A 12,084-nucleotide genomic window follows, 5' to 3' on the forward strand; every position below is an offset into this window, starting at 1 on the left:
GAGACCCTTATATTTTGTTTCACAAACAAAAAACAATGGCGCTCTAGCTTGGTGGTTACAATCACAACATCCAATCCTAACCTATAGTGCCAGAGTTGTAACTTAAGATTTCATTCAACTCCACTCACTAAACCTCAAATAAGTACAGTACAGAATAAGCACGATAAATTATATAAAAGTTTTTCCTGGGAGGTATAAAAATAATTTATTTTTATACCTCCCTAGTTTATTCATCCTGTAATTGGCGAGTTACTGGATGTCGAATGAGTATGAAATAACAAAATAAAAGTCATCCTGTATCATTTTTTCCATATTTTATTCGGTTTTCCAACAGGTCTCTTTAATTTCTTGTTATTTGAATCATGGGGTTTCAAACAAATCATACATATTGGTGATAACTAGATTGAGTATTTCCATTGGGACAATAGTAGTGGTAGACAAAGGGCGCGAACCTATACAAAATATTAACCTGCATATACATAGCTTACAAACACAGTATATATCCCGTTCATTAACGGGATTGATTTGATTTAAAATCCGGTCTGAACATTTTTGTCGTCCTTACCGTATGTGAAAACTCCTTGATGGTCATTTCTCCACCTACTAAAAGATATGGTTGTATGCAGTGGAGTGATCCTAGATTCTGTTTTAAAACAATGTCAGCTCTAATACGATTAAATTGTTATGTTTAATATAGGGTTTAAAAAAATATAGCAAATAAATTTACTAATAGCAGAATGCAACTTTAGAAAGTACAGTAAAATTAGACTTGCAGTTGTAGTTTCCCTTACAATGCATCTGTCAGTTTATTCATAATTAGAACACACTGGGATTCTGCTTGTTGATGTATTTTATATGCGACATGATTTTGCATTTCAACATAGATTATCATTTCTACACCATTTCTTTTTAGTTATGAAGAAAGATTACTGCTAAAGTATGCGGATTAAAATTTAAAATTGTGGGTCAATAAGGAAGAATCAAATATAGTCGGGGAGATCTAGATGAGACATCACTCTGGTCTATTTTGTTATTTTGGAGCAAGTCTTAAGTATTTATCAATGATAGTGTTAGCATATATTTGATCCCTAGTACTTAGACAAACTTTATGTTTATACACAGAGTTAGGTGAAGTACACAAGTGGTTATTTATAGTTAAGTATGACCCAGAAGCTTGAATTACCTCTTCTACTTCCAAATCCTTAACTTGTTTAACATATCCTAAAACATGAGCACTAACTCTATTTTTTGGGGAAATTACTGCTCCTCGATTGTTTTTGACATTTACTAGAGATGATTCATCACTGTGTTCATGTACATTTCTATCAGGATCTATGTTTACCAAATTAGGTTTAATAACATGATGATCTACAACACTAACAGTATCCTTTGTGTTTGAAAAAATAATTTTTGGCGACGTATCATGTAGCCTCTCAGGATCATCAATTTGATCTGGAAGCTTCCTAAACTCTGTTAATACAACCTTGCTTTCATCACATGATTCATCTTCTGAAGAACTATAAAGTAGTTTTTTAACATCAGTGAACAATGGAAGGTTAGATGACAAACAAGCTGGTGTACAGGACATTGAATATTTTGAATCGATTAAACTTGAAGATGGACTACTGTTTAAAATATGAGAAGTTCCAAGGATATTTCTAGGAGAATTGTTATTTACATTTTTTGTCAGTGTTTTTTCATCTTTTATATCATCAACATCAATCAGCAACACATTTTGAGGTGAGTATTTTTGATGAGATTTCTCTGCTGTTGATGCAATTATTCCACCAAGGCTTAATCTTTTTTCCTGATTGAATACTTCATCATCGTCAATGCTGCTAATGCTAGTAATGTCTTCCACAGAACTGACTGTGGATTTATGTATTGGACTTGGCAATGCTGGAAACACCTGATCTTGGGAGTCAATACTAAATCCACTACCCATATTTGTTATACTTGACCTAATGGGCAACAATTCATAGACATTAGAACACTCTTTATCAGAAGTTACATATTTTGAATTCATACAATCCTTCTGTTTCCCAATACTGATACCTGTTTTATCAACATCATCATATAAATGGACTTCTGATGAATTGGGTAGCAATGATTGATGTCTTGTTTTATCAACATCATTATATAAATGGACTTCTGATGAATTGGGTAACAATGATTGATGTCTTGTTTTATCAACATCATTATATAAATGGACTTCTGATGAATTGGGTAACAATGATTGATGTCCTGTTTTATCAACATCATCATATAAATGGACTTCTGATGAATTGGGTAACAATGATTGATGTCCTGTTTTATCAACATAATCATATAATTGAACTTCTGATGAATTGGGTAACAATGATTGATGTCCTGTTTTATCAACATAATCATATAAATTAACTTCTGATGAATTGGTTAACAATGATTGATGTCTTGTTTTATCAACATTATCATGAACTTCTGATGAAATGATTTCATGACTTGCAAGTGGCATTAAATTACATTTCTGAACATTCATTCTATATTGCCTAACCTTTTCTTTTAATTTTTCTCGATCTTCTTCAGCCCAAGCAAGTCTTTTTCTTAATAAAATGTTTTGATAATCAAGATTTTTCAAAAGTTCAAGGTATTTCGCATCAGCTGCAACATCTGGCACTGCCATTGGTTTTATTGTAACATCTTTTTCTGTTTGTTCAACAAGAATGCTATTCATATTAGTAAATGTTTGAAGTCTTGTTTTCAGGACATCTTTTTCCTGCTTCAATCTAGCAATTTCATTTTGTGACTTCTCCAATTTATCAATGGTTTTTTGAAGCTCATGTTCTACCTTTTGTATCTTTTGTTTTTGTTTAATATCATATTCCATTGATTTTTCATTTTGAAATTCTCCTTGGTTTGAAAATTCTGAATATTTTTTACCACGTAGTATACCTTCACTGTATTCTTCTATATTTGTTGCTAGCCTCAATTGATGGTTTTCTGCCCATAAATGTCTAATCTCTTTCTGAAGATTGTCAAGAGAAACTTTCAATTTTTCTATAAATGTTTTATCTTCTTTCCGCTCAGCTTTTGTAGTTGAAGCCTCATGAAGTAGTCTACAATTTTCATGTTGTAGAACTTGAAGTTCCTCAACTAACTTTGGAAAAATATTGTCTGAACTAGTATTTCTAGTTTGAAGTTCTTTGAATAAAAAAAGTTCTCTTAGGTGGGACTTATCAAGTTCTTTTTTGAGATGTCGACAGGCTTTTGCTATTGAATCAAGGACATCTAATAGCTCATCTTTGGGTGTTAGTCCTCGCCTCTGGTAGCCTTGTACTGAAAAAGAAAATCAACCTTTACAATAAACAGTATTTGAATTTGAAAACATGACACATTAATCCATTATCCTATTTGATCTGAGATATTTTGCAACTAAAACACCACATTGTCAAGTCATCTGTATTGTAGAGTCTGTGGATTGACCCAAAACAAATTGCAATAGTTTCAAAACTTCTGATTCTGCAGTTATTGGAGTGTTTTATTGTCAAAATCTACTAAAATCGGTTCAGTGGAACATATATTTTAGAGGTCATTTGAGGTCAAATATGTCTAAAATTGGTGATAATCAATATTTAACGATATAAACTAAGATTAATATACTATCTACTATGATGTTTGGTACCACATGGTAGCTACTTCAATTATCTACTCAATGATATAAAATATATCACATTTACATCTGATTAAAGTATATTTTTGCAGTAAAAACTATATTTTTAACACTTTTTTGGGAAAAGACCTAAGTAAGATATGTATACAATTAATTTAGGAGAGAATATCTCAACTGTTATAGGTTAATTTGACCCCAAAGAACAACATGGGATGTGTGGAAAATTTACTATCTTGTAGTGGCAGTCTCTGTTTTCGAAAACCGGAAAACAGAGACCCAGTATGAATACAATATTGAAAATATTTTAGTGGGATTTAGTCCTGGCAATAGCGACAACCCTACAACACAACAGAGAATTTCTAGTGGGCTAGAAAATAGAGACCACAAAATTGAAAATGTTTAATAATAAATCTATTTAAAAAAAATTATTAAATTATAAAAATTTATATGTAAATATATAATATTAAATAATAAAAAGTGTTTGGAAGAACTGTTGGGTAACAAATGAAAGCTCATGAAATATGCTTCTAAATATTGTGTTCTAATGAAGGCCTGTGTTTTTAAGAAATCTTGAAAACAGAGAATGCTAAACCACAATGTAATTACAAAAGTAGCAAAAAATGATACCAAACCTCACACAAAAAAAATGCAAAATATAAAAAACTATTCAAATTTTTTAAAAATGTAAATGAAAAAAAACCAAAAAAACAAAAAAGCATGCACACACACACACAAATAAAATAATTCCAAAGTCGTGTTACCACAAAATATCAGATATTAATTAATTATATGTTCCACTAACCAGATTTTGGTAGATTTTGAAGTGTCCTACTAGGTACTGAATCAGATAAAAAAGGTTTAAAAACTATTGCATTTGTTTTGGGTTACCCCCTTTTTTTCATAGATTGCCTGGACTATGTGTAGAGCTGCAAATTATAAAGTCTACACAAATTAACACAATTCATACCATATTTTTGCAACAAAAAATGTCTTCCGAAACATTTGTTCATGTTATACGATTTTGTGTGGAAAAGGACCGTAATTCTACTACATAGTTGATATTTTCAACTGCTGCAACATTTCACCACCGTTGCTTAGCATACTGTAAAGGGACTATTTTAAGCTATGCACTTATTGGGTTCTGTATCTTTACAATTAAAAATCTAAAAAATAAATGTACACAATTTTGATTGGAGACTAATATGATTGAAAAGTAGACCTATATTTAGTATTTTAAAACTTATACATGACTATCCACTGTGGTGGGAACCACCTAAAAAATATGTGGGGATAATTTTAGCTCAGTAATCGGCAACTGTCGTATCAATTGTACTCAATTGTAGTTAAAAAAAGCAATATCTAACCTGATCTACCATCTGTCTTTTCTTGTTCAACCACAAAATCATGTCTTCTTTCCTGAAGCAATGTTTCAAAATTTATAGTATATTTGTTTTCGGCAGCAACGGTATCATAACTTATATCCTGTAATACAATTCACATAAAGTAATAATATTAGCAAGTTAAAAGGTCTGTATACAAGATTAGGGTTAGGGTTAAAGTTAACTTTTACTAAATTCTACAGGTTTGATTACAAAACGCCCTTTGTTCAGTCACATGCGTAATGAAATACTATTGTTACGAGATGGAAGTCACCAATGAATGGCTGCCTACTACAACAGACTTTGCTTTTTGGTTACTATTAGTTCATAATTTGCACCCCTTCAAATAGCGGCAATTGCACTATATTTGTTCACCGCATTTGCACGCCATAGTGGCTACAGCAGGCGGTAGTCGTTTACATAAACAACATATCAGCTGATGAAGTCAACCAGACAGCTCGATGAAACTATCTTTAGAAAATGTTATAATATTTAATGTTCAATTTATTATAGCGCAAAATGCTTCTTTTAAAGAGCAACATTTACTTTAATAAGTATTATAAACATGTATGCTCCTTTTGCTTGCCATTTAAAATATAAAATGAATTAATAAATATAAAATTAAATACCTCCAAATTCAATGCCATTGCTTATATATGATGAACTTAGCAGTTACGATTTAGCTCAGTGAGTGCAGCCATAATAAAGGAAGTTAATTTCATTCTGTATCCTGTGAAAGCAACAATTATTTCCTGTTTGTAATAATGCAATTAGATTAGGCTAACTGCAGTGCAGTGAATATTTTATGGAAACGAAAGTTTTTGTTTGTTACCTAGCTTTTAATCACAATTTTTGAATTTTTGTCAATAGGGGTTTTCGATTTAATGGGTGGAAAATCTAAGTAGTTCACTGGTGCTCATTCCCAGCTATATTATGAACATTTCAATTTAAGTTATTTTTTATTATTGATTAAAAGGCAATTAACATTTTGTGTATTTACTTATACTGGTACGACTTGGTAATAATTGATAGGGCTTGGTGTTTAGGAGGACCCGTCTTTTAGTTTTATATAGAACTTGTACTCCTGGGCCTATATTTATATACGGTACATACTTTTTAACATTTTATTGCAGATCTATTTGTTTTGATCAAATATCCTGAAAATATTGCTATTGTCACAATCATACATTCCAACCTCTGGAATTAAAGTGAGACATCTATTGATTTTGAAATCTTGGGGGGAGGTGGGGGGATTTTAAATGGATAAAAGTTGTCAATTTGCGTTTCACATCAGTCGTGGTGTTATGATTTTGGTTGCTGCACTGCATGACTTCATGTAAATCAGCCCATATTACAGACATACTGTACAACTGTACTTAATATTACCTTCAATCTTCATTTAATTTCCAGATTGTTTTTGTGTAGGCAACAACAACAATTCATATTAATTAATGTATTCCTGTATGTATGTTAATTTTAATGGATTTTTCTCGTTACATTTTAGAAAGAAGAATGTTATTTAGTTTGAAATTTAATAGAAAGTGACTGCACAGTAGATCTAGTATTTGTTGTTTGATTTTGATTGTACATAGTATGTGGTAATAAATCCGAGATATATTGAGAATAAATGAAAAATACTACTGTATTAGTGAGTTAATTATCTATAGCTTGTATGATATCATTCCATCATAAATATTGTTTATCAAAAATGATATCATTACAATGTCATTGTCATGTCGGATTTTATAACCTGCACATTGCGACTACTTCAGTTGGTTCGTACATGTTTTTACTGATGATGGTCTCAAGTATATTGCGACGTAATAGGACGCATCATGTAACACACATCCACTTTTCTATTCGATTGTTAATTTTATTTTATGAATAAAACATGCAAGTGTTGAGTATACAGCAAGAAAAACAGGAATTGGTGAATTTATATACATTTTGGAATATAGCTACAGTATTAGGCCTGTAATAACTAATACTATTATTTATATTATAAATATAGTGAATATTTATTTTACCATTTTTCCAGAATATAATAAAATAAGGCGTGTCATATACTGTAGGCCTATTAAATAATAATAATAATAACTTTATTGTTTCTCTTTTATAACAGAGGCACAATTCTCAAGAGATAAAATAAATATGGACTTATCTTAATACACAATCAATTACAAACATTTATAAAATATTATTACATTAAAAAGTATATAAACATTAGGTTATAAAAATACATTCAATACATTTGAGCGAAAAGTAAAAGATTGTGTTATGGAAGGATATTATAAATTTTGTTGCGTTCTTTCCATGCAGTTGTTAAAAATAATTTACAATATTTGTCAAAGATGTTACTTGCTATAGTAATACATAGTTAATAGTGGTTATAAATTGGATTTGATATTCTTCATGAAAAAAGGTGATATTTAAGTTCAGGTGAGCTTGACGTGAATAAGTCCCATATTTTATGCAAATCGTTGTGATATAGATCTTCTTTAAGTTGTTTAAATATTGAGTTTCTAATATTAATTAATCTAGTAACAATTGAATACAAAGTGATAAATTGTTTCTTTTTCACCACAATTACATAACAAACATGATCCTAAATTTTGTGGTGACCAAGCTTCCTTTCTTCATTCGAGTGATAATGAGTTAGAACGAGCTTTGAATTTTAGACGCATGGTAGCTACGTTTTTCCAATAAGTATTTTTCCATTTTAGGTTCATTTTTATATCTTAAGTAATTTGTTAAGGATGATTTAGTTTGAGCCTTGTTAAACCATGTTATGTTATCTTCTATAATATTTTTCTCTTTGAAACCATCAAGCCATTTACTACAATAATCATTATTGAAACAAAAACATTTGCAAATCAAATTTGTTTAAAATGGATTCAATCTTTTACAGCCATTTCTAACTAATTGTATCTTTAAGTACAAAGAGAGCTCCAAATAGTAATCTTGGCCAGTGGTGTTCTTCCTTAGATATATTAAACGTTATGGCTAAAGATACAGTACCGTATCCATACTTTTAAAAACTAAAGGTACGGTAATTATAGAGGGCGCTATGTAAGATAGATGTTAATCAAATATGTTATTGCAATGGTCTTTTTTTAGTTTTTAATTTAAGAGAGATTATTTAGAATAGAGGGTTATTTAGGAACGAGTTTTAATATTTAGCAACAAGTTTTATATTTGAAACAAGTTTTATATTCAGGTACGAGTTTTAGGTATGCAATTTATAATTACCGTAACTTTAGTTTTTAGAAGTATGGATACGGTACCGTATCTTTAGCCATGGCGTATATTAAAGACCCCTTCCCTGCAATTTTGGACGTTTTTTGGAAAATAATACATATATATCACTTTAAAAACATTAAACCATGTCATTCCTTGTCTTAAATGTACGTTTTATGGTAAATTATGATAAAAAGTGAGAAACAATGCACTACCTAAGTAGCTCGCGGCGATCGACCTCTCGTGGACGGTCTTAGGCCTAGCCTAGCTAGGCTTAGTTTTGTAGGCCTAGCTGGTAAACATCGGTAACGTACGAACATCGTACGCTAGCTATATACCTAGCCTGACGTTGTATAGTTGCTGCATTAATTGTCTTTCTATTTTTGCCAGACTCCGTTGATACAAATTGGGAAAAACCCGGTATTTTCGCTGAAAAGTTAGGAGTCTTCCATTTGTTTTGGCCTCACGATCGATCGAAAAGTGGGCGAATTATAGGTGAAAAACAAAAATATCAATCCGCGCGCAATGCATTTTGGGATTTATAGCGGGCCGCTATAATTATTAGATTCGACTTATTTTTCACATTTTAACCGTTTAAAGACGAAAAAAGTTATCGCAATAGGACCATATAGTATTATTTTTACATTAAATATAGTTTGTGATCTTAAATTAGATCTAAAAAATGTAGGGAAGGGGGCTTTAAACCTATACTGCTTTTTGGGTGTCTAGAAAACTCAGATATCTGACTTTTCCAGATCTAGAAAACTCAGATATCAAGATCTGAGTTTTCTAGTTCCAAAATGGAACTAGAAAACCCAGATCATCAAATGGATCGTTCCATTATTATCAGAGGGTAGCTTGTTTGAAATACTACAGTATTATACGTTTTCTTACTAATAATAATAATTATTGTAACTTGTAGTAGCGGCCTATGTTAAATCATAAAGAAATACAGTATACACCTTTAAAATGTAGGCTTAGCATTTAGGCCTAGCCAGCTAGCTAAGCAAACTCAATTCAAGGCTCAACGTGTGGGCGCTATCGCGATGTATCGCGAAGAGTAGACCTGGCCCGGGTACTACTAGGCTAGAAGTGGTCAACTCGTACCCAAAATAACTCGTACCTATTCCTAACTTGGCTAACTCGTACCTCAACCAACTCGTACCCACACCAACTCGTACGTACCTAATTTTTAAGCCTACATTTTAAAAGTAACGTGCACTGTATTTTCTTTATGATTTAAGCCGTAGGCCGCTTCTACGTGTTACAATATTAGTAAGAAAACATACACAGTAATCAGTTTCAATAACACTCTAGTATTTCAAATGACCTACCTTCTGATTCATAATGGAATGATCCAAATGACCTACCAACCAATCATATGATGATCTGAGTTTTCTAGTTCCATTCTGGAACTAGAAAACTCAGATATAGATATCTGAGTTTTCTAGATCTAGAAAAGTCAGATATCTGAGTTTTCTAGACACCCCTGCTTTTTGGATAAATTCATTTCAGTCTCTTTGTTGCAGTTCAATGGAAGCATACCTACTATAGTTTTGAACAAAAAAAGAATGTTTTTGTACTTACCTTGAATTACCCTGGGTGAATAAGGAAAGAAAAATATACATAAGGCACATTTATCATGCTAATATTATACGCGAACGATTCGAAACGTGACAAAATCTTGTTGGTTCCCCTCCTTTTGGAATCACTTTTTAGTCTGGAGTGCTCCCTCTAGCCTTCGGCTTACAGCTCACTGGGTTTATCGCAAATAGCTTGCACAATGCATGATGGGAAGCGTTTGGGAGCAAACGTCACAACGTGTACGTACAAAAAACAAATCATGTACGTACGCGTTGTGACGTTTGCTCCCAAATCCTTCCCACCATCATGCGTTGCACACGCTATTTGCGATAAACCCAGTGAGGTAAAGCCGAAGGCTAGAGGGCGTACTCCAGACTGAAAAGTGATTCCAACTGGAGGGGAACCAACAAGATGGTGGCCGTAAATGTGTTCAAAAACATTATTTAATATAAAAAATAATCTAATATAATACATGAAGACCACATAAATTACAACACATTCTTGTCAAAGCACAGTGAAGTTTTTATAAAATTAAATATAATTATTGTTAAAGCCCCCTTCTCTACGTTTTTTAGATCTAATTTAAGATCACAAACTATATTTAATGTAAAAATAATACTATATGGTCCTATTGCGATAACTTTTTTCGTCTTTAAACGGTTAAAAATGTGAAAAATAAGTCGATTCTAATAATTATAGCGGCCCGCTATAAATCCCAAAATGCATTGCGCGCGGATTGATATTTTTGTTTTTCACCTGTAATTCGCCCACTTTTCGATCGATCGTGCCGGCCAAAACAAATGGAAGACTCCTAACTTTTCAGCGAAAATACCGGGTTTTCCCCAATTTGTATCAACGGAGTCTGGCAAAAATAGAAAGACAATTAATGCAGCAACTATACAACGTCAGGCTAGGTATATAGCTAGCGTATGATGTTCGTACGTTACCGATGTTTACTAGCTAGGCCTACAAAACTAAGCCTAGCTAGGCTAGGCCTAAGACCGTCCACGAGAGGTCGATCGCCGCGAGCTACTTAGGTAGTGCATTGTTTCTCACTTTTTATCATAATTTACCATAAAACGTACATTTAAGACAAGGAATGACATGGTTTAATGTTTTTAAAGTGATATATATGTATTATTTTCCAAAAAACGTCCAAAATTGCAGGGAAGGGGTCTTTAATCGCAATAGAATGAATAATTTCTTGGTAATCTAGCATTTTTTGTATACGAGGATCATATAGAATGCGTTAGCTTTATATGCTTAACGCACTGCGTTGCGTATCGTTCTCACGCAGATAGGCTCAACACAGGCGTAGTAGTGCGTACTGCATAGGGCATATCTGATTGGTCGATTGCAGCCGCCATCTTGTTGGTTCCCTCTTCATGGAGAATCACTTTTGAACTGCTATAACATATATTCTTAGCGATCTAGCCTTCGGCTATATAAAATCTTTGGATAAACCTTATTTCCGCCGTGCATTCGCCAAGCGGCTAACAGAGGGCGTAACTTGTTTACATCGCTAAAATTTTAGAACAGTGTGACTAAAAAATGATCATTTTCGACAATGTTTTCAAAATGTTTGCTTTAATGCATCTTTATCCCTAGTAGTACTACGCCATAGTCTCTCTGAAAATAAAGTTTGGGGGAAACAGCTTATTTTATGCTTATAAAATGCATATCAAAGCCGATAATAATTTAAGCAGGGAATTGTTAATTAATTAATGGTCCCGGGGCCGAATCGTCCCGCTATCATTCAGACGCGACCAAAATGATCTGTAACAGGCCTCTAGGCTTAGATAATATAAAATAGGCCTAGGCCTACACTAAATATAAAGAACTCAGTGTGGCCAGGGATCGAAATAAAATGATGCACTTACTGTAATTCATGGGACAGATGGACTGCAATTTATGGAGGTATTTATGGAACGCGTGGAGCGGCGCAAATGGCATTCAGCAGCGACTTTGTTATTGAGCTGCAGCAATAGGCCTACCACACCATCCGGCGACTTGTGTGCAACCTTGTGTGCAACGACGACGACTTTATAATTTGGCGACTTTTTTTGACATTAGGTCAAAACGTACGTAAGAAAGCAACGACTGTTTCCAAATTGTTCTGATACTAACTTAAAATTCATCATTCAAAAATAAAAATTCTTGACTAATATCATAATCAACATTATTATTATTATTATACCATGGAGCTATTAAAATTAGTTAGCTCCATGATTATAC

At 32.6% G+C, this 12,084-nt stretch overlaps 1 protein-coding gene across 1 annotated transcript; it reads right to left on the reverse strand.

The window, feature by feature from the left end:
• Positions 1 to 299: 299 nt before the first annotated feature.
• On the reverse strand, positions 300 to 11,870 carry LOC144845317 (uncharacterized). The gene is made up of 4 exons (XM_078702565.1): positions 11,730 to 11,870; positions 5,658 to 5,758; positions 5,014 to 5,131; positions 300 to 3,315 (listed from the first exon to the last, which is right to left on the reverse strand). The coding sequence occupies exons 2-4, from the start codon at positions 5,673 to 5,675 to the stop codon at positions 1,031 to 1,033; spliced, it is 2,421 nt and encodes an 806-aa protein (XP_078558691.1). The 5' UTR covers positions 5,676 to 5,758; positions 11,730 to 11,870; the 3' UTR covers positions 300 to 1,030.
• Between the last annotated feature and the right edge of the window lie 214 nt (positions 11,871 to 12,084).

Source organism: Antedon bifida, chromosome 6, assembly GCF_963402885.1.
Source record: "Antedon bifida chromosome 6, ecAntBifi1.1, whole genome shotgun sequence".
Classification (NCBI taxonomy): Eukaryota; Metazoa; Echinodermata; class Crinoidea; order Comatulida; family Antedonidae; genus Antedon; species Antedon bifida.